Source organism: Gymnoscopelus microlampas (genome assembly GCF_963454915.1).
Source record: "Gymnoscopelus microlampas genome assembly, chromosome: 1".
Lineage (NCBI taxonomy): Eukaryota > Metazoa > Chordata > Actinopteri > Myctophiformes > Myctophidae > Gymnoscopelus > Gymnoscopelus microlampas.
The window spans coordinates 3708025-3732211 of NC_139962.1; the positions used below are offsets into that span (position 1 = coordinate 3708025).

At 42.4% G+C, this 24187-nt stretch overlaps 1 protein-coding gene across 2 annotated transcripts; it reads left to right on the top strand.

Annotated features, from left to right (window-relative positions):
* Nucleotides 1-346: 346 nt before the first annotated feature.
* On the top strand, nt 347-12106 carry slc35c1 (solute carrier family 35 member C1). Of its 2 annotated transcripts, XM_084071672.1 has the most exons (4): nt 347-473; nt 1678-1918; nt 2728-3016; nt 10278-12106. In XM_084071672.1, exons 2-4 carry the CDS (start codon nt 1709-1711, stop codon nt 10865-10867), a joined length of 1089 nt encoding a protein of 362 aa, XP_083927798.1. In that variant the 5' UTR covers nt 347-473; nt 1678-1708; the 3' UTR covers nt 10868-12106. The 2 variants fall into 2 exon arrangements, with proteins under 2 accessions (XP_083927798.1, XP_083927797.1); XM_084071671.1 differs by lacking the exon at nt 347-473 and having other exon boundaries at nt 1564-1918.
* The last annotated feature ends 12081 nt before the right edge of the window (nt 12107-24187 follow it).

A 24187-nucleotide genomic window follows, 5' to 3' on the forward strand; every position in this document is an offset into this window, starting at 1 on the left:
AAAAAACCAAAGTTGTCCTTTAAGTAAATGTAGCAATACCACAATATAAAAATACTCTGTTAAAAGTAAAGGCCTGTGTTCAAAATGTTACTTGAGTAAAAGTACAAAAGTATTGGCAACAAAATGTACTTAAAGTACCAAAAGTAAAAGTACCAAAATGTTTGAAAATAGCTCAAAATTGTACTTAAGTAAAGTACTTCAGTAAATGTACTTAGTTACTTTCCACCAATTGCTGCTCTTAACCTTTCAGCAGCCAACAGGTAGGCCTATGTACTGCTGGTAAAGATCAGGAAAATCAGGTTCTGTTGTAGCCTAGGTAACCTTAACCTGGACGTGACATGGGAGGAGGAGTACAACAAATACAATCACACAACATTACTTCCTTATGACAAGTTACTGACATCTATATACAGTCAGTGGCAGCAGCAGAAGAACGCGTGGCAGCACCTCACGCAGGCATCTCACATAACCAGGTATTAAAGTCAAAATGTACCTGTTATACGTTACTTTTGGTTCCTATTGTTGGTGGGGTGAATGTATATATTATATGTAATAATACATGTTTTTTTCAGATTTGATATATTTCATTGCAAAGTGTCATTACCACACAAAACAAGTAATCTTCAAAAGTAAATGTGATATTGATTATATTTTGAGGTCAGAATTATTATTGTAGGGCTAGTACTTACTGGTAGTTTTATACTAGTCAATTATACAGTACATAAAACAGAAGTATCCCTGTTTAAAATGGGCAATTGTAGACCAAGGAGTATATTGAACAAGGAGGTCTTAAGTTACACATCAGAACTCTTGCCGAAAGTATGATGGAAACTTTCTTTCTAAAAAAAACGTGTTCCGTCCGTGTGACCTTGCCTTCTTCAATATACTCCTCCCTTTGTGGCGGACCAGGAAGTAAGTATTACATTTCGGAAGGATGCGTCCGTGACGTCATAATCTAGCGTCGTTTCGCGGGAGTACCGTTTCATCACGATATGTTCGAACAAAGTGGTTCAAATTCTGCCAAATATTGCATCCCGTTCACAGGGATGCATGTCTATCACCCGAGCTTAATGATAACATTATTATTAGTAGCAGTATTATTATTATTAAACACCTGATACAACCAGCGATGCCAGATTTTGTGAGAGAAACAAGCAAGCAGCTGTAAGAAAACAAGCCCAAAAGAAGCAACTACTAGGCTAAAACATTTTAACAACACAAATCTTGTATGGGCCGGGCCCCGGCCCATACAAGATATATGCATTTTTGCATTTTTGCCAGGGACCCCCGGCCGCCGGGGGTCCCCTGGCAAAAATGGTCCCTGGTCCCTGGCAAAAAAAAATGCAAAAACAAGCCCAAATAAACAACTACACTTTAGAAACAAACCCAAATAACAACTACATAAAACCGCAACCCGCAACTAACAATTACAAGCGATTTTACAGAAAAACGAGGCCAAAGTCGCTTATAATAAGCGGACATGGCAACAACACTGGACACCACGTACGGCGCTGTCTTTCTGCGACGTCATCGAGACATCCTTGGCCCGTTTGTTGTAGGAAGTGCTGCTCAGGCAGTGTTTTGTTGTGACTGGAGTCAGATGAAGCGTTTAGATCGTGTTTTTAATGTATAAAGCGTCCTGAAACCCCCCCCACACATCTTCTGTGTCATGAACAGGATCCAGCTGAAGCGCTCCAGCATCCTCAGAATGGCTCTGGGCGGCTCGTCCTCCTCCGGGGGGTCCGCGGACCAGGAGGAACAACAACACGGGGAGACGTTCGTCCTCAGAGCCGTGAAGATCGGCCTGGTGGTGGCGCTCTACTGGTTCATCTCCATCACCATGGTGTTCCTCAACAACTACCTGCTGGACAACAGAGACCTGGACGCGCCTCTCTTTGTCACCTTCTTCCAGTGCCTGGTGATTGATTGATTGATTGATTGATTGATTGATTGATTGATTGATTGATTGATTGATTGATTGATTACTTTATTAGCACTGGTGGGGAAAAAGTACTCACATGTTTTACTTAAGTATAAGTAGACATACTCATTCTGTTAGTAAAAGTCTGTAATTCCAAAGGTACTCGAGTAAAAGTGTCTTGGCATCAAATTGTACTTAAGGTACCAAAAGTAAAACTACTCATTATGCAGAATGTCCCATTTCAAATGTTCTAATGTATACACATCTTTTGAAAGTAGCAGATCTACAAGCTCAGGCATTGTGTGCTTGTCGATTTTCGACTGTTGGATTCATGTCAATGTGTATTTTCAGACAGTTAACCACTTAAACCCTCAATACTTTCCCTCTAGTCTACAAGAAAACTCTTTGCCGAAAATAGCAGATCTACAAGCTCACTTGTGAAAGTAAAGAAAATAAATGAAAAAAGACCAAAAAGAGGCAAACAAAATAGCAGATGTGCAAGCTCACAACTCCTCGCGTTGTGAGCTTGTACCTCAGCTATTTTCACAATATTTATCTGTGGAACCATGTCAGACCAATGCCTCAACTCCTGCATTTCCAAGTGCTTGTCTGGTTGGGGGGTCCCCAGTTCAAATATGATTATGTTGGGGGAGCGGGGGGGGGGAGCGGGGGGGGGGGGGGGTCCCCCCCCAGTTCAAATATGATTCTTTTTGGGCGTTGTCGCATTCCACACATGGGCGGCAGACCGGCAGGGCAGTAGAAAGAGAATTGAACGTGTGTGTGTGTGTGTGTGTGTGTTCTAACAGGTGACGGTGGCGCTGTGCTGGGCCATGCAGCTGCTGTCAGCGCTGTGCCCGGGCCTGGTGGACTTCCCCTCGGTGCGCTTCGACCTGAAGACGTCCCGCGAGGTGCTGCCGCTGTCCGTCGTGTTCATCTCCATGATCACCTTCAACAACCTGTGCCTCAAGCTGGTGGGCGTGGCCTTCTACACGGTGGGGCGCTCGCTCAGCACCGTGTTCAACGTGCTGCTGTCCTACGTCATCCTCAAGCAGACCACCTCCCTCAGAGCCATCATCTGCTGCGGGGTCATCCTAGGTGGGTTCACCTTTTTGTCTTGCAGGTTTGGCCCACAACACGTGCTGGGGGACTAGTGTTGATTTCGTCGACTAAAACTATGACGAAAAATGTCCGTCGACTACCTTTTTTTCACTGACAAAAACTAAGCTACGATGACTAAAACTAAAACTAAATATATGGACAATTTCGTAAAAAAAACAAATAAAAACTAGGACTAAAATGTTAGTGAGGGATCTAGTGTAGAACAGTAAAGAGATCCAGTAGAACTAAAAGACAAGTCATTTTATGTTTGGTTGCGCTCGGGTGTTGCAATCTGAAAATAGCCGATCTACAAGCTCACAACATGTCTCAGCATGACGCGTTGTGAGCTTGTAGATCGGCTATTTTCAGCATGCAACCAAGTGTAAAATCCGCCATTACGACGCCAGCAAGGCACCGCTAAAACACATTATAGTCGACTAAATCAACTGTAGATATAGTCGACTAATATCTTATGATATTTAAAGTTCATCACTTTAATGATGCAGCCGGTGAAGGTGTTGAATACTTAAAGTGATGCTGGGGGTAGCTTAACCAATAGAGATGTACCGATACCAACATCCTTTAAAACAACCAAATTTGGTTCAACCTAAGAGAGACTTCACACCACACAGAATGAATGCAATGATGTTTATTACAATAAAGTAATTTGGTAAGCATAAACAGTAATATGAATTATCATTTGGCGCGGGCCCCATCGAAGGAGAATCGATGTGTGGTCTCACATCAGATCCTGCCTGATGAGAGGCAGGGGGCTCTGGAGCCCGCCCCCGTAGATAGGGCCTCCTGGTGGTTCCTGCTGCTGGGCGGTGTCGGGGAGGTGGCGGGTGATCTGAACAGATAGCATGAGAGAGTTAGGGAAGGAGGAGGCATGTTTTAAAGGGACACTGTCATGAGCTGAACTGATCTGATTGGAACAGAGCCAAATAGGGAAATTGGTTGATGGGAGAGGAATGTTATGAGTGACAGTTCGTTCAGTCTCTCTGTTGAACTGTCGTTATAAAAACTCCCATTTCAACCTAAGAGAGACTTCACACCACACAGAATGAATGCAATGATGTTTATTACAATAAAGTAATTTGGTAAGCATAAACAGTAATATGAATTATCATTTGGCGCGGGCCCCATCGAAGGAGAATCGATGTGTGGTCTCACATCAGATCCTGCCTGATGAGAGGCAGGGGGCTCTGGAGCCCGCCCCAAAGGAGAAGGTGAAAAGAAATACATACCTGAGAATGATTAATACAAACGTGGATAGGTTGAGGTTTCCAGGAAGAGACCGGACATCTGACCTTCAGCACCGAGGGTTCTAGAGGGAGAGAAAAAGACTGACACCTGCTGTGGTTGAACCTTCACGACTGAAGGTTCGCAGTAGGTTTATGCTCCTGCCGTTATGGGACCCTTCACGATATGAAGGGTCGCAGGAGATAATGGTTGCTCCTACTGATAGAGGAGCCCTCACGATTGAGGCTCGCAGGAGATTAGTATTTAACAGAAATGATGAGAAATAAGATAATGACCTGGTGCTTTTGAGTAGTCGGTGAAAGGCTAGCAGGGAAGCTTTTGCCGGCAGAATCTAATTAGAGATGAGAGATTAAATTTGAGAGGCGTCCTCACGATAGAGGATTCAAATTAGCTGAAGCATGTTTGAAATGAGAATGTCACCTATTGATGTAGGTGAGCTCCCGGCGGAGATCTCCTGTGTGAAAGAGGGACGGCATGATGAAGGATGATGTGAGCAGGACATAAACAAACGCCGATGGAAGGAAGGTGATATTCGCGTGAAGAGGCTGGGACACTGGACCCTCGGCACGGAGGCTTCTATAAAGAGAAATAAGACAGGCCCCTGCTGCTATAGGAGCCCTCACGACTGAAGGCTCGCCCCTGCTGCTATAGGAGCCCTCACGACTGAAGGCTCGCAGGAGGTAAATTAACTGCTCCTGCTGCTATAGGGGCCCTCACGACTGAAGGCTCGCAGGAGGTAAATTAACTGCTCCTGTTGCTATATAGGAGCCCTAGCGACAGAAGGCACGCAGGAGGTGAATGTCCCGACACCAATGTGACCCATGAGAAGACATGTGAAATGATCTGATGTGCTTGAGCATCTGATGAAGACTAGCCGAAGTAGTGCACCGATTAAGGAGCTTTGCAGTGTTATTTTTAAAACAAATTCTGATGTAGTCCTTTGAATACACCTTTTAGTCCCATTTTAGTATTTTGAATTTGTTTAGACTTAGTCTAGTCTTCTAAATATCTACTAAACATCTTAGTCTTGTCAATTAACACTGGAGCTTTGCTTGCACTCAATGCATCCTTACGGTAGAGGGTTGGACAAAATGAATTATGTGCATAAAGCAACTCTACAGAGAAAGTCTTGGGAAAGGCAAGAGAATAGCTACTAACACGAATTGAGTGAAACCGCTGTGATCAGCAGATAGATGCAAGCCCTGAGGTGAGCCGGTAGTTATTAAGACATTGAATAGCTAGACAACTCAGATGTTACAAAGAGGGAATATCCAGATGTGAGAAAGGGTAAGAGAATACAGCAGAATTACTGAAGGCTGTGCAGAAAGAAACACCACCTGACAAAATCAGTGAAAGTAATGTGTACTGATCTAGAAGTACTACGGTTGAATGAAACAATTACGCGATGAAAAGCATCTTTCCAACAATGGCAAATGGATGATAACTGCCAACTAAAGAGCCTAGAGAATTAGATAAGGAAGGTGAAGGAGATATTTGAATGAATGCGCAGAACACCCAACCACCTGACACAACCACCAGTCATTGTAATGAGAACCGATAGACAAGCGATAGTCTTTTGGGCAGATGGCAAGCATCTGGTCTTACAGTATCTAGCAATGAAAGCAGAAGATCACCATCTTCCCTTCAACTTGTATAAAGCTTGGGAAGCGATCACAAGGTAGGCCACAGCGATTGATGAGGGACATGGACCTTTGTAATAGAGAGCGCCTTTGCTCTTGCAATCAGACCTTGTGAAACCTGGAGACAAATGAGTGTTAGGTCTCAACAGGGCAGGCCAGGGGGAATGGTTTAAATGAACGCTATGTTTCTTGATTATGTGAAAGCCAAACGCTAGTGAGACCAGCTAGCACCCAGAAGACTACAGAATGCAGCTTTGGGACATACGGCTATAGCAAAGCTGACGTAAAATTTGGTGCAATAATTGTGGCCAACTGGCAGCAAACCATTCCCCTTGGAAATCCCCCCAAAAACCTGTAGAGGGACTCGGGAGCTGCATCTGTGAACAGATGCATCATCATTAGCAGAGGTTTCTGGAGCATAGAAACAGGAGTCAACAGGCTTCTCTATGCAACAGTGTCTAAAGATAACAGTTCAAGGTGTGCAGATTGAGTGAAACACCAATGTTACACCGATGTGTTTACATGAGCTTGGCAGCGGTGTGCGCTGTGAATATCCTGCAGCTTGGTGAAGCAACGTCAAAGTAGCATAGGAAATGTGATTTCCAAGCAACAATGCCAAATTGAAATACCGATGCGATGGCAGCTTAAGTTTAAATATCGGCATGCATACCACTGAGGTAAGTCTGCATTGTTGAAACAGACGAGGCCGGCTGCAAACCCAACCTTCCCAGCGTCGATGATGAACAGCGTTCATTTCCCACTGATCACCATGCAGCTAGCTAGACATGGAAAAGAAGCACAAAGCAGATAGTATTATCTGTAGCAGCAGCAGCAATGCAGTCAACAGAAATTGCATGATCGTGACCATCATGATGCAGTTATAGTACAACTTGCATTCTTGCAGCAATGTAGTCAGCAGCATTAGCATAATTATGATCAGTCATGTTGGCAGCAGTTGCAGAGCGAGTAGCAATATCTATAGCAGTAGTAACAGTCAGCTTTAGAATGAAATAACCATCGTGTTGATGGCAGCGATTTAGTCGAGCAACTTAGCATTATGATGACCATCGTATTGATGGCAGCAGATTTAGATAGCAGCTTTAGCACTATCATGTCCATCGTGTTGATGGCATCGATTTAGTCCAGCAACTTAAGCATAATGATGACCATCGTGTTGATGGCAGCAGATTTAGTAAAGCAGCTTTAGCATCATCATGACTAACTCACTGTAGTAGCGTTGAAACTATAGTAGCATTGCAGTCAACTAGTGTTAACAAACTCATGACTAACCTCATGGTAGCCACGGTTGTAGCATTAGCTGAAGCTGTAGTGCAAGTGGTCAGCATAAGCAGCAGACTCATGACTAACCTCATGGTAGCAGCAGTTGAAATAGCATATAGCTGTATTGTTTGGCAGTCATGATGGAGGCATGCTGAGTAAAAGTAGCATTAGCTGTAATGATTAGCAGTCATGTTAGCAGTAGCTTGAGTAGAAGTAGCATTAGCTGCCATTAATAGCAGTCATGGTCCAAGGTAGAAGTTGAAGCATAGCATTAGCATAATAATGAATCACGATAGCAGCAATTACCAAGTAGCGTTAGCTGTAAAGCAGTCGGCAGCATTAGCAGGACTAACCTCATGTTTGCAGTAGTTGTAGCAATAGCTGAGGCTGCAGTAGCAATGCAGTAAACAGTGTTAGCATACTCAAGGCTAGCCTCATGTTTGCAGCAGTTGTAGCATTAGCTGAAGCTGTAGTAGAAAGTCGACGGTGTTAGCATACTCAATGCTGACCTCATGTTTGCAGCAGTTGTAGCATTAGGTGAAACTTTAGTAGCATTTAGATGAAACTGCAGTAGCAAGCAGTCAGCATAAGCAGCTCAAGACTAACCTCATGGTAGCAGCAGTTGTCAAGTAGAATAGTTGTAAAGTTTACAGTCATTAAGCAGCAGACTGAGTAAAAGTAGCATCATCTGGAGCTTTAATAGCTATGCAGCTAGCGTTTGCTTACTCATTATGATTAACCTCAGGAGCAGCATTTGAAATTAAGTAGCAGATGTAAGGATTACCTTCATTATAGCAGCAGACTGAGTAAAGTAGCTAGTCGAAGCTGTAGCAGCAATGCAGTTAGCATTTAAGTCATGGTAGCAGCAGTTGATATAGCATAGTTGTCATGTTAGCAGCAGTAAAATTAGCTGATAGTTATAATGTTAGTAGCATTAGCTGAAGCAGCAGCCAGCATTTTTAGCAACATTAATAGCATTCATGATAGCAGTTGCACTATCACTGATGGAACAAGCTTGGAATAAGGCAGCCATTAAGCTGCAGAACCAGGCTGGTGTTTGCTGAAGTAGCCTAGTAAACAAAAGGAGTGGCGTAAAATCCTTCATTGACAGAAGCACCAGTTCTTAACTTAACTCACCCTAACAAAGATTGAGAAAAGCTATCGATCTGCCACTTGCTGGCTATGTGTGTATATGCAACAGAGCAGAGCACACCTACTTGTTGCTTGCTTAAGAGAAAATAGTACTCAGAACGAATGTGTTGTGCCCTTTACATACCTAAGAATAAAGTACTGATGTAGTTTTGACAAGCTACATGGAGAAGCAAATCTGAGAAGTATAGAGGCTACCAACACCTACTGGGACACAGTTAAGCTGGTGGCTAAACTTAGCATAGCCTAGTAGCACAGAGAAACAGCACTAGTAACAAGTTGCCAAGCATGAATTGAAGCAGTAGTGTTAACGATCATGGAATTAGATGTAGCAGTAACATTGTAGCAACCATGATTAGCTGTAGTTGAAATATTCTAATTAGTAAAAAGCAGTAACAACAGTACCACTGTATCTGTTGGAAGCATAAAGGCCAACACAGGCGAGGTAGCCATCGGTGCATCCAGGAGAAGTGAAGCTGCAAGTTGAAAAGCTGCAGGACCAGGCTTGTGCTGGTTGAAGCCTAGTCATGAAAAGATTGATGTTTAGCTTGTTTGAGAAAAGCTAGTGAAATAGTGAGCTGAGCTCTCTGTGTGAGTGTGTGTTTGCCTGAACAGATAGCATGAGAGAGTTAGGGAAGGAGGAGGCATGTTTTAAAGGGACACTGTCATGAGCTGAACTGATCTGATTGGAACAGAGCCAAATAGGGAAATTGGTTGATGGGAGAGGAATGTTATGAGTGACAGTTCGTTCAGTCTCTCTGTTGAACTGTCGTTATAAAAACTCCCATTTACATTTGCACACTCTCAGAGTTATGGGGGTCCTTGAAATTAAAAGGTTTGAGAACCACTGATCTAGGAATACATCTAAATTGCATTCATAATTGTTAAAGTGCAGCTACAAGTAAAAACTAAAATAGTAATGTAAATAATACAGTAAGAGTATAAAACAGTCCTGAAGCATTGAAAATATGACTGTAAATCAAACATCATGTGATAAATGACGTGGTATCGGAATGGCATAGACTGGCATGCTCGCCGATACCGATACCAACATTTTAAGCTGTATCGGCATCTTTTCCGATACTGGTCTCGGTATCGAAACAACTCTATTAACCAATAATAATATGTGATCAATATTTGCCTCCTGAGATAATATGGTGGATATCACTGGAGCAGCTCAGACAGATGAAAGGCTTTTTATTGGGTGCAAAGTACAAAGGCGACTGCATCTTCATCCAAGACAAGACAAACACAGGCCAAGGTGGCATTTAAAAACTACTGAAACTAGTCAGTATTACTTTATCGTGCCCTAGACATGATAAAGTAATAAGACATGAAAGTACTCAAGTAAGGTAAAAGTTGTACTGTACTTGAGTAAATGTACTCAGTTTGCCTGATGATGTAGGTCTTTGCCATTTATGTTTTTTTTACAACTGAATTGGCTGGAGTTGGTGGGATTTGATAAAGGTATGAGAGAAATGTGTTGAGTCTTTAGTTATATTCTCAGTATTTGGTAATAGCATCATTTTTTTTACCCCAATAGGAATATTTTCAAAAAGCATTTGGACCAACTAGTCTGGAATGAATGGGTCATTTATTTAGGCCAGGAAAGTAGCCCAGATGTGTGTGATAATTTTTCAGCATTATTTTGTGAGGCTGAATCTCCATTCTTCAACTTTTACGTTTTGTTTTGTAAATTAATGCCCTATTTTGTCGTACAACAGTGGTACACAGAAGGTGTAAAAATAGCCGATCTACAAGCTCACAACGTATTTCCTGGAAAGTAACGCTTTCGGACGTACTAGGTTTTCACCCCGAAGGCGGCGGTTTAGTTATTTCAAATCAATCGATGCTTCATGAACGGACAATCGAAACGATGTGATCTGAGATTCCCCCTGCGTGTCGTCCCGTGTCTGTGTTTCCAGGTGGCTTCTGGCTGGGCGTGGACCAGGAGGGCCTGGCGGGGTCCCTCTCCTGGACGGGGGTGTTCTTCGGCGTGCTGGCCAGCGCCTGCGTCTCCCTCAATGCCATCTACACCAAGAAGGTGATGCCGGCCGTCGACGGCAACATCTGGAAGCTGTCCTACTACAACAACGTCAACGCCTGCGTCCTGTTCGTCCCGCTCATCGTGGTGTTCGGCGAGGTGGGCCGCCTGGCCGCCTTCAGCAACCACCTCATGGACGCCAAGTTCTGGGGCATGATGACGCTGGGCGGCGTGTTCGGCTTCGCCATCGGTTACGTGTCGGGCCTCCAGATCAAACACACCAGCCCGCTCACGCACAACGTCTCCGGCACGGCCAAGGCGTGCGCGCAGACCGTCATCGCCGTGCTCTACTACTCCTCCACCAAGAGCGTGCTGTGGTGGACCAGCAACATGATGGTGCTGGGGGGCTCCTCCGCCTACACCTGGGTCAAGAGCCTGGAGATGAAGAGGGTCCAGACGCCGCCGCCGCTGTCGCAGGACGGCGCCAAAGAGAGGCTGCTGCCCGTGGAGAAGAGCGACCCTGGCGTGTAAACAGTCTGCCTTTTTTTTTTTTTCGTGCTGCACAGATGACCGACCGTCTGTGTGTGACATTTGGGATTAGAGCCCGACCGATGCCAGATTTTTGGGTCCTATCTCGATTTTTGAAGAGTCCTAGAGGCACCCATTACTGATATTTTGACTGATATTTTTTGTTTTTTAAAAGAAAAAGTGGAAAAAAGGGTTTTATTTAACCACCTAAGCCATTAAAAACAATAATGAAAAAAATACGTCAAAAACAGCCGATCTACAAGCTCACAATGCATCACAACGCGACACCCTGTCAGCTTGTAAATTGTCTATCTTTGGAAAATTCTGAAAATTGTTTGAAAGTGGTTCAAAATCGGGACACACTGGCGGCATAATTGCCGATACCGATGTCATAAAAAAAAAAAGATAAACATCGGCCGATAATAATAGACAGGGCCGTTCCTATTTGGAACACGAGTGCGATACCCGTTCTGGGGGCACGGCCGACCGCTCCGAGCGGTCCTTGTTGTGGAGAACTGCTCATCCGATGGACACTGCGCTCTCTCCTGAGGTGTCAGCGCTATGCCTGCCAAATGTGGATGGGGTTACGGTTCTGAAGATATGTGAAGGACACGCGTACATGGAATTTATAATAACTAGATGCAGAGCTACAGTATGTTGCTGCAGAGATCTCAGTTGGGTAGAGTGGTGGGTGGTATAGTTTATGATTTATAGTTTATATACGTTTGACTTAGTGTGGGTCGCAGTTGTTGCCACATAATGATGGCCTTTATATTGCTGTGTTTTTTGTAAAACCTTTTTCACATTTCATTAGGAATGAATTATTAGAAAAGGAATGAAGTATATTACCCAAGTGTAACTTGTCTTTTTTTAAACATAGGGTATGTTTAATGTATTTTTTCATTCATAAGACAGGGTATGGGTATATTTATTTTTGATTGACTGAGCCATTACAAAAAAAATGAAGTAACTTGGATGCAACTACTATTGATGTAAGTTCATTTTCTTTCATGACTTTATTAAGATGCAAAGAAAGTTGCTAGAATAATTATGTATCTTTTTTTCCTTTTTTTTGGTGTCTGGTTCAGGATTTTTTAAATAAACGATGATGCCATTACACAGTGTCATTGTGTGTAAGGTACATTAATACTTGATCATATTCTCATGTCAGTCAACAAAACCAACTGGGATATTTTGAATGTCTTGAGACAGATCTTCCATTGCAATAAACAAAACCCAAAGTATTTGTGACTCATTGTAGCCCAAGTGTCCTTATATAGCAGGGGTGCCCACGCTTTTTTGACTACAGGTCCTTACACACCGGGCGACACCGGCGAAAATAGTGAATACACGCAAAATTCGGACTCGTTCCGAATAATTAAAAGACGCTTTTTCGCTTTTTCGCTCCATGTACGGAGCCATTGACTTTATAAGGTTTTAAAAAAAACGCATTATTCGCACAAACAAATCGCCCCGGTGTGTAACAACCTTACTACTTAAAATGACCAGATCAAAAAATTACTATCCCATTGCTGAAAATAGTTTTAAAAATGTACCTGAGGGGACTTTGGAATAGCGGCGCTGGCGTTATTTATAGATAGATAAACGCAGTTGGAATGTGAAATAGAGGGGGGGGGGGTGGAATTGGTCGTGGCATATCTTTTTTAGGGGCGTGTCATGTGGTCTACCTGCACAGCCTTTGGGATCTACTGGTAGATCACCATGTACCTTTTGGGCACCCCTGTTAACCTGAAGCCGATTCTACAAATGTTCTCTAAATCCCAACAGTATTCTGAAAAACGTACGTTTCTATATCAGTGGTGCTCAAACCTTTTTCATGTCAAGGTCCCCCAAAATGATATGTATTTGGCCACTGACCGCCATCTCAAAATATTGTGTTCCAGGGACCCCCCCAGAAGCAAAGATTTGAGTTAAAATGTTTGCTTTAAAACTATATATATTCAAAGATTTGCACACATTTTCACGATTTCTCCAAAATAGCAAATCTACAAGCTCGTAGCGCAGCACTCGGTGCCGCGCTATGAGCTTGTAGATCTGCTATTTTTTAATAGCCAAAGTGTAAAATAATGCTTTTTTAGCTCAAATCAAAAAAATGACACAGATGCGTTCCAGGTCTGAATGGGTTAAAATATATAGACTGCCAATACTGGGTAGGTTTACATACAGCGAGTTGTGAGCTTGTAGATCTGCTATTTTATGTGAACATGTTTGGAGTAGTGAGGAAAAAAAGGGCAGACCAAGTACAGAGCCAACGGTCAAAGTTACTTAAGTATTGAGGGTTTAAATGTGGTTAAATGTCTGAAAATATACATTAACACAAATCATAGATATTAAAAGATGTGTAAACAAACCAAGTGTATTATACTGTAGTTTGTTGAAATATCTCTGATTTAACTTACATTTTATAATGGCATGCAATGGCGCTTGAATTGGGCTGAAACCTTGACAAAATATGGATTCATATGTAGGCCTGCATACATAAGTCATAATTGGACCCCGTGAAATTGGATGATGCTGTGGCTATTGCTTAACAACTATGAATTTGCCTGACAGTCATTCTGTGGAGATCAGCATGAACGTGTGTTTGAATGCTAATCCGTGATTAGTATTTTATGTTTATTCCACAAACGCAGGTTGATTCAAACCTGCCTTGAAGAGACATGATGAGGTGGCACTAGTAGAGAAATAGAAATAGATTAGATGAGACTATCAGTTGACCCATTCTGATGGAGAATGACATTTGAAAATGGGAGGCATACTGTTTATATCTTGGAGAAAGTATCAGTTGGATGGGAACACAGGGAGCTGGCCAGTTGGCCGTTGTTTTCAGAGGTTTTCAGGTATTGTGTTTTAATCGAGTTATGACGTTTTTTTTGGTTCAAAGTAAACAGCACAATGGAATGGATTTTATCCTAAAGTCCACATCTGCCAAGAACATTACTGTCTAAAAGAAGCACTATTTCTGTGGCCCATAAAGCACCGAAGTCTGACGTAATTTACTCATCCTACCTGGGTTGCGGTTTATTTCCCCCCATTCAGAAGTCCCATAGACGTCTTTAATATCGTGTCAAATAAGAACTGTGTTCCAAAAATAAACAAGTGACCCCGACGGTTTGACTCTTATGGATATGAAGCATCAACTGACGGTGAGAAAACAATAATGTTACTGCGCCAAATTAGTTACATTTTCGCCAGAAATAGACTCAAATATGAGTGACTGACTATCATAAACGATACAGAACCTCCTCCCTGACAATATCGCCGAGACAGTTTGTTTATTTTTGGACCACAATTCTTATATGAGACGTTTCTAAGATGACACAATGTTATACTCCGTAGAGAAATTACTTCCGCAACCCAGGGGATGAACGAGTGACGTCAGGACTTAAGTACTGTATTGTACATTGCTGTACAAGAAGAGAACAGTCGACTGCCTGTAGCTACACATAAATTGCCATTAGATGGCGACAACCAATAATATTAAGAGCACCCCTAACATACAGTACACAACATGTTGATAGAATAAATGGATTACAGTTCAGGAAAATGGTATCCAACTCCCCAGATAATAAATTTATTTATACTAGATAGCTATGGCGCCTTTCAAAAACAAGTTACAAAGTGCTTTACAATAACAATAGTTAAAATATACAATACAATATACACAATATAATTGCATAAATAGTACAAAAGTTCATAATCTAAGAAAAAGCTGTGCGTTAGAAGTGAGTTTTTAGAAGAGATTTAAAAGAGGACACTGAGTTTGCCTGCCTGAGGCCCCCAGGCAGTGAGTTCCACAGCAGAGGGGCCCCGAACGGCAAAAGCCCGGTCGCCCTTTGTGGCAAAGAGCCAGACTTTGGTACTGTCAATAGACAGGTTTCCTGTTAGTAAACATTGAGAGGAATATGACCGCGCAGCTGCGGGGGGAAGCCTATGGGTGCGTTTGGAAATTACGCACCGGAGCACCGGAGCACACTCGCCTATTAGTTTGTATTGGCCAGTGCGCTCACTGCCGCTCAGGCTGTATTTTCGAACGCGCCTTCCACCCCCAGGCATGCGCAGATTGCGCATTCTGCTCTGTGATGACGTCGCTCGGAAACCCGTCTATAAGGCCCTGCTGATGATCTCAGGCAGCGGCCTAGGCCTGGCATATAAGGAGTTAAAATATCACATATATACGCAGGAGCCTGACCATTTAGGGCTTTAAAAACAAGCAGTAAAATCCTAAAATCGATTCTAGAACTCACAGGTATAACCAATGAAGGATCGCAAGGACTGGCAGCTGCATTTTGTATCAGTTGCGGTCTTTGAATATTTCGCTTACTAATCCCTGAATAAAGTGCAGATGATTAGCTTAAAGGACGACTTCACCCATTTTCAACCCATCTTCATATAATTGGTACTCACTAATGCTCATGATAAAATGGTACCATTTTTGTCTACTCCGTCTGTGTCTCAGAGGAGGGCTGTGGACAGTTCAGAAACCCGTCTAGTGACATCATCGATGGGAATCCAAGCTAATAGAAACTGCAGGCTTTGTATTCCTGTAAAGTTGCAATGCAATAATAGAAGCCATTGTTCTCGTTAATAAAAAATAAAATTAAAAAATGAAAATCCTGCCTAACGATGATGTCACTGGTAGACTGGTTTCTGAACTGTCCACAGTCCTCCTATGAGACACAGACTGAATAGAAAAAAATGGTACCATTTTATCATGAGCTAGTGAGGACCTATTATATGAAGATAGGTTGAAAATGGGTGAAGTCGTCCTTTAATGTCTAACTTTGTTTTCTCACTCAACAGTAAACAAACCAACATACAGTACAGGGTATCTGCACATTTCTAAAGTCACAATTTAAGGACTTTTAAGATCTTTTTAATACCAAATTGTCCAAATATTACATAAGAAAGGGGCAAACTTTGTGAAAATATATCAGTTACACACCCCATGGAGCCTTGAATTTGTGTGCTTTTTTTGTCTTTGTCGCATTCCTAAACCAATAATGTGATGACCAGCGGAAAGATGCTAATGTCTCCGTTAGGAGACTCAAAGTTGACACTTTGAGTCTCCTACCAGAGCCGCCACCGGTCCTCAAATTATTGGCTTAGGAATGCGACACAAAACGAAAAAAAATCTCCATGAATTCAAGTCTCTAAGGGGTGTGTAATCGATAGAAAAAAATACATTTTGGGGGTGAACTATCCCTTTAAACTATTAATTAGAATTTAGATAGATTTCTTCAAGGTTTCTCAAGACATTTTCGTTTTCACATTTAGATTTTGCAGACAAATTATTGTCATATCTTAATAAAATGTTGATTTTAACCACCGCAAATGCATTAATAAGTATTACTAACAAGTTCAAAACAGTGATTTGCAGGCCTGTCACATCGATTTGCACAGTGTTGGTCAGCAGACTGTGGACTTTGTTACAAAGATTGAGAGCCTTTTGAAATACTGAATACAATATTAACGATGAAAAGCGTGAGTTTTCGTAAAACGGCGCGACCGTGGCAAAGCGTCCAACTTCCATGTTTCACCGCCAAACAGGAAGTGAAAATAGCTGATCTACAAGATCAGCTATTCCTTTTTTTCTATGTAACCTTTGAGCCGATTGCCTTACAGTCTAGTGGGTGATGGCATTGGACTCAGATCAGAGTCTTCGTCTTTCATCGGTGTAACTTGGCATCACCCCCTTTTCTGATTGGTCAATATTCATGAATTCCTATATTTTTGCCATAACTTTTGACCTGCTTGTCGTCGCCACTTGTAAGTGTCCTCATTGGACTAGGTTTAGAGTCCTTGTTCTTCATTGGTGTTACTTAGCTCCGCCCCCCTTCTGATTGTTCGATCCTATTTTTTGTTAGAACTTTTGAACATAGTCAGTTTGTCATACAGATTTGTAAATGGTGCATTTATATAGCGCTTTTATCCAAAGCGCATTACATAGATTGTGCATTACATTCACCCACACATTCATACAGCGATGGCGGAGGAAACCATGCAAGGCACCAACCTGCTCAGCTGCTTGCAGCTATCATTATCAGTAGTAGTAGTAGTAGTATTATTCATCATTTCATTCTACATGTCACATCCTTGTAGGGGAAATACAATAATTAAACTTATACTTCTGACAACATTGAAAAAAAAAAACAATCAGCAAGGCATTGACCCATGTGGTGTTTAATTACTGTTGTTACATCATGATTTTTTTTTAAAAACCTCATGGGTTTTAGATGGCCTGTTGAAATGTATCTGAGACTTGTTAATTAAAAACAACATGTGTGTGTGTGTGTGTGTGTGTGTGTGTGTGTGTGTGTGTGTGTGTGTGTGTGTGTGTGTGTGTGTGTGTGTGTGTGTGTGTGCGCGCGCGCGCTCGTTCAGCAGCTGCCTGTAAGATGGAAACAGCTAAGGAAATGTTTTGGGAGTTGAGGATGCCTTAACCACTTAAAGGGGAATACCACTTATTTTCAACATTGAACTATGTCTTTAATACACCTTAGAGCTGTTGTGTGTAAATAAGAAAAAAGCATGATATACTTATGGACGTTAAGGTGCTTAAGGGAAAAAAAGAGCAAAAGTGATTGTGACTGTTGATGTGGCTGTTTAAATTCAGGTCAGAGTTCATGACTACACCAAGGCTTTTGACTTGGCTGGAGGTTTTTAACATTACCGATCGGAGCTGGGCACTGACTTTTAATCTATCTTCCTTGGCTCCAAAAACTATTACTTCAGTTTTGTCTTTGTTTAATTGAAGGAAAGTATATGGCACATCCAACTGTTGATTTGTTCAATGCATTCACTCAAGTGTTTGTATTGGACTGTAGTAACTGGCGCTAAATGATATGCCCGACTACGCCACCTCCCGCTTGTGGAGGGGGGGCAGGAGGAACCCCTAAACCATAGAATGTTCAACACGGTGTAATATGACCAACTTCCCATTAAGACCTGGAACGCATCTGTGTCACTTTTAGATTTGAGCTAAAAAGCATTATTTTACACTTTGGCTATTCTAAAATAGCAGATCTACAAGCTTGTAGTGCGGCACTTGGTGCCGCGCTATGAGCTTGTAGATCTGCAAGAACCTATCTACAAGAACAATCATGAAAATGTGCAAATCTTTGAATATTTATATATTATTTTAAAGCGAACATTTCTAACTAAAATCTTTGCTTCTTGGGGGTCCCTGGAACAAAATATTTTGAGATGGGGTCCGCAGCCAAATACATATTGTGGGGGTCCTTGACATGAAAAAGTTTGAGCACCACTGATATAGAAACATACGTTTTTTTTCTCATAACACTGTTGGGATTTAGAAGACATTTGTAGAATCGGCTTCAGGTCTTAATAGATTAAACAGGAACAATTTACCAGAGGCAGGTTGTGTAAATAGAACATACTTTATTAAACAACTAAGTAATACATGGACTATTAAAATATCAGGCAATAGTCAGTAAGGCAAGAATATAAAGTGACAAGTTACAGTTACTCTTCTAATAAGGAAGGTCGGGTCTGCCCGTACACATGGTACTACGAAGGTAACTATTGGGGAAAGACAGGCCTGGCACCAAACTCATGCAATAAAACAAAGTAATCAATACAAAAACATGCAGTGTCAGGATTTTACATAGACGCCAAGAGAGGAGAGGAAGCTGTGTGTAACAGGGCGGACCCGGCCTTGAACACGGTTACACTGTAACATAAGGAGAAGAGAGAACCAATTAAAACACGTCACTATGAATGCAAATCTAAAATCTATGCCTGACTACTATACCTCAAATGAATGAACTCAAATAAATCTAAATCAAACAACAGTGGACTGGTCCCTTTAAGGAAATAGACAAAACACATTCGTTTCCAGCCCTAGTATGTCAACATAATGCAAACACTGTATTCAAATCATTAAAAAGAACAGCATAAACTTACTTTGCTTTGCAGTGAATGCACACAAATCAGCGCAATGCAGGGACAAGGGCGGGGGACAATTCCAGCACCACAGCTATAAGAAGTAGACAGTGATGTTACAAAACTACAATATACATTAAAATACACAAAGAGGCAATGCATAGAATGTCTACAGTTGTACCAGTATCTCCCGGTGTCTAGATACAGCACAGCAGTTCACTGGAGGCAACATAATTTGTAGACTGAACTAAAATAAATACATTTGAATAAAATCAAATAAAACAACAATGTTGATACAAAGTAAAGTGCCAAAGGCATGGTAGCATCCATGTGCTCAAACAGTAGGCTAACAAACAAAGGGGAGGCATGCGTTAATCCGACAGACCTTTTCTCCGACTATGTGGCATCCGCGTGCGGTTAGGGTTAGGGTGCGGGTTTGGTTCGGGTTTACTGTTTAATGTCGGAGCACTGCGCTGTCGGACTAACGTACTGCACCCCAAACAAAGACCAGCAGTAGCGCATGTGCTCAAACAAACAATAGGCTAGCAGTAGCATTAGCTGCAACAAACAAAAGGGTAGACATGGTTATGATGTGCTACACAAAGTTGAGCTTTGGCCTACCATGCGTTCTCCTTCACCCTTCATGAGAGGAAGCACCATCCTCTGCAGCAGAGTCAAATGGCTCAACTAGGAGGAACTAGACTTTTATACTTCCTGGTCATGTGACTAGATCAGGTGCACTACACTTCCTGGTAATGTGACTAGGTCAGGTGCAGTGGGTGCAACATTCACCTATATTCCCACAGGACCATAAATAAATATGATTCAAACCAGTTTAGTACTGTGCCAGAAAGTCCCAACAATTTGTTCAGTCTGTCTAGCAATATACTACTAGACAGACGAGGAGCATTTTCAGCTGGATGAGCGCTGTGTGAAGCCTCCTCCAGTCCTTGGCATTGTGTGTGATGATTCTTCAACACAATCTATTGCCATCTCTGGTATACTAGGTTTGTACAAAGTGCCCATGGTAAGGTTTCTATTGATGGTAAAGGTTTCCACTTTTACCATCACCAATCTTATACATTCTTAATGTTGGTTATTAGAGTTTGAAAGACATAGAACATATTTACGTGCAGGCAGAGCATGTGATCAGAGCTGACAGATTTTGAATGGAGCGTAAAGGAGGTTTTTAAAAGGTAAAAATGCATTTAATAATAATAATAATGTATTGCATTTTATAGCGCTTTTCCAAGTGCTCAAAGCGCTTCACAATGGTTCATTCACGCCAGCGTTCCTCACTTCCCACATTCACGGTGGTAAGCTAGCGCCGACCGACTCATTGGAGGCAATGTAGGGTTCAGTGTTTTGCCCAAGGACACTTGGGGAGCCCGGGATCGAACTGGGAACCTCGCGGTCCCCATGGGTCTCTCTACCAGCCACTCTACCCCTGAGCCACTGCCGCCCTGCACAATATTGCCGTCATCAACTGTAATCCATTGTTACAATCCATTATTTGTAAGTAAATGTTACCTAATTGATTCCAGCGTTGCAGGAAAAGGTTCGACAGCTGTTGAGTAGTGTGTGTTTTGTGTCGGTGTCGCTGTCCATGGTGCTTAACCCATCTGTGTCATTTTTTGATTTGAGCTAAAAAAGCATTATTTTGCACTTTAGCTATTCAAAAATAGCAGATATACAAGCTTGTATCGCGGCACTCGGTGCCGCGATACGAGCTTGTAGATCTGCTATTTTTGACAAATCGTGAAAATGTGTGCAAATCTTTGAATATATTATTTTAAAGCGAACATGTTTTAACTCAAATCTTTGCTTCTGGGGGGTCCCTGGAACTAAATATTTTGAGATGGGGGTCGGCGGCCAAATAAATATAATTTTGGGGGTCCTTGACATGAAAAAGTTTGAGCACCACTGATATAGAAACATACATTTTTTTTGTTCAGAATACAGTTGGGATTTAGAAGGCATTCGTAGAATCGGAACCTCAGGCCTTAATGGGTTAAGGGTGGATAGGTGTGTCAAACTCATCTCAGGTCACGGGTGTCATGATCCGTGTCATGGCCTCTGCTCCCCTGCCCCTTTCTGGCCCTATTTCCAAGCCCTGGACATGTATGACCTCCTCTCAGTTTTCACCTTGTTCTTAATCTTCAGTCTTTGGACATTTAATTCATAAAGTTCATGTTCCTTGTTTGGTTTGTCTTACGTAATTACTTTACACCACTGCGTGATGCAGGTGGACCATGGCCATGGTGGCCTGGAGTATACCGAACCTGAAGATAATGTTATGTTTAAACCTAGAGGCTTTTACATGGCCTGTTCATATGCATCTCAGACCTGGGTTAATCAAAAACAAGATGTTTGTGTGTTTTTAGAGCTGCCTGTTGCCAAGGGACTCATTGGGGAGTTGAAGATGCCTTGGGCTTCACTCTTTTTTCCCCTCACATCCGCGTTAACTAGCCAACAACAACAACACTGTCAACATCCTAATGCCCTTCATGTTTCCTGCCTCTTTGTCTTTCAGGTCTGTTGCATCATGGGCCTCTTAGGGCCTATGACATGAAATCTCACTTTTCTTAGTTTTTAGTCTTTTTGCATTGGCTGCCAACGGAGGTGACAAAAATGCCATGTTTAGTCTATGGGGTGTCAAATTACGCGCGACGCAGGTTGCCAATAATGGTTGGAATCGGTTGGTAAGGAAACGCCCAAAAAATAATTACAGGTCACAACCAATGCCAGGCAAAAGCATTCCCTCCCAAAGATGGCTAAATGTTTAATGCTGGGCAAAAAAAAGAGACTGACACCTTCACAGGGCCGGCCCTAGGATTTTCGTGGCCCTAAGCAAGATTTTTTTAATGACTCAGGGCCCCTAAGCCCTAAGTCATATTACACCGTGTTGAACATTCTAAGGTTTAGGGGTTTAGGGATTTTTTTACGTCGCGGACGTCGTAAATAAACACAGTGAACAGCACGGAATACGTTGACACAAACACTGGAGAGATTAAGGGCGGATTCACACTGTGGCCTTGGAACCAGCCTTGAGGCTGGTAGGACGGAATACCTGGGAAGGAATTGGTAAAGCGTGTGCACTTTGTGAGAAGTTTTATAAGGTTTTCAATAGGGGGCGAGCCTAACTTGTTTGCAATGTTTTTTAAAAAGCTATACCCTTACCAAATACCATTCCAAAAATCTAAAACTTCTCACAAAGTACACTTATAATAGATGCTAGCTTTACCAATTCCTTCCCAGGTATTCCTTCCAACCAGCCTCAAGGGTGGTTCAAGGCCGCAGTGTGAATCCGCCCTTAGAAGCACGTTATAAGAAAACTTAACACTTAAGTTGATCTAACGTTAGTACGTGTATGTGTTGGCACTGTTTTCTTGTTGGACATGGGTTCGTGGCAGGTTATATGGACTTTTGACAGTCCCCTCTTCCCCCTCTTCTATACCGGAACATCATCTTTTAGCAGAACGCCGTACCAACCCGTTCCGGCCCACTTTCACCCCTCGTGCTCACAGTGTAGCGGGATCTGGAAGTTGTTTCCTGGTTAGGATTATTATTTGTGGTACCAGACAATCTAGTCCTATATTAACAACCCATTGCCTATTGGGTGGGCAGGCCGGGACGGCCGTCACTATGACTCAGACATGACCATATATAGAGTTCATTATGAATCAGACATGACCATATATAGAGTTCACTATGACTCAGACATAACCATATAGAGTTCACTATGACTCAGACATGACCATATATAGAGTTCACTATGACTCAGACATGACCATATATAGAGACATGACCATATATATAGAGTTCCCACTGCAGCTACACCCAAATATGGCGTGTGTCATGCTGACTGTGACTCAGTCTCCAAGAAGAAATGGTGCGACGTAGGTGTGAGGGCCTCTAGATGTGAGGGCCCTGAACCTCTAGTGATTTCAAACAACCCCAGACATTAAAAAATCCATACTGCATTTCATGACCTACTTACTGTACAGTGGGTGAATAACATTATTGTCTCCACCAGACCAAAAGGCATGGCGAGAGTATGTTTTACCCCCTGTCCGTCCGTCCGTGTGTGTCCGTCTGTCTGCAAGCAGCTAATCTCCGGCACCGTTGCCCCGCTCGCTCAGAAACTGTGCGCACACACTCCCTGGATGCCAATTCAGAACCTCTGCCCCTAAAATGTTCACATTGGCCTGTTATAGCGCCACCAGGAGGCCGATTTGTGCAAAACCCATTTACTCCTACAGATTTTATCCAAACGTCATGCAAATCGGTACACAGTATCTCTATAGTCATGCGATCAACACGGATTTGTCCGGTTTTCCATATTCCATCCTCATTGGCTAAGGTTGGCTTCTAAGGTTTGCAGGATTGGTCCGTTTTCAACAAAATGCTTCAAATCATGAACGCAGCGTGCGATTTCCGTGAAATTTCACACGCACATTCCCACTAGGCCGAGGAAGAAATTGCACCCTTTTCACATTGGCCTGTTATAGCGCCACCAGGAGGCCACAAGGAGACCTGTGCTCCGAGGAGCACTTTTTCTAGTTTTAATATGAAAGGATTGTTAAGCCCTGCCCCTACTTCTGCCTCTGTCTGGATGGGTGTTGTGAAATATTACGTAATGACTTACTGAACTGGCACAGGGGATGGCATAGCATTGTGTATAAAACACCACAACTGGACAAACAACTTGGGAAAGGGGTAAGCAGAGGGAAGACAGTCATGACGGCTTCTCTATTCGTACACATGCTTTCATACCTGCACTTGACCTTGTTGATATTGTTCTCTGCATTCTCCCCTTTGTCTTCCTCACCTTCCTCTTCTTGTGAGTTACAGGCACGGTTCAATCTCGACCGAATCCACAAGGACGGGGACTTTATTCTGGGCGGTTTATTTCCCATCCACTCGTCCTCTGTCTTTCCTGAGCTGTCTTTCATCTTCAAGCCACAAGACCCCACGTGCTATGGGTGAGTGTCACAAATACAATAGGAAGCAAGAAGCAACAATAATACACAGTACCACAGGATTAGCTGATGTTGTATTATGTCTCTGAGAGAAGATATAGGCACTGGTATCACTTTATTTTTAAGGCTATTGATGGCAGGGACGTCACAGGCTCTCAGAAGGTGGGGGGGAGGACTTTCGGTGGACTATACCCCTTACTTTGCAAGCTCATAGCGCGGCACCGAGTGCCAACAATTGTAACTGTCAAATGTAAACAAATTCTGTATTTTCAAAATGTTGCGTTTTTGGCGCGGATTTTGTTAGTTTTCTTTCGTGTTTTGGTTACTTTATTTCGGTTTTAGGGTTAGGGTTAGGTTATTTAATTCTTATTTTTGCCTGATTTTACCAATTTATTATCAACAAAAAATATAGATT

Coding starts and splice junctions, on each gene's coding strand:
- slc35c1 (XM_084071671.1), top strand. CDS start 1,670: ATGAACAGGATCCAGCTGAAGCGCTCCAGCATCCTCAGAATGGCTCTG. Junction 1,919..2,727: donor TCACCTTCTTCCAGTGCCTG/GTGATTGATTGA, acceptor GTGTTCTAACAG/GTGACGGTGGCGCTGTGCTG. Junction 3,017..10,277: donor CTGCTGCGGGGTCATCCTAG/GTGGGTTCACCT, acceptor CTGTGTTTCCAG/GTGGCTTCTGGCTGGGCGTG.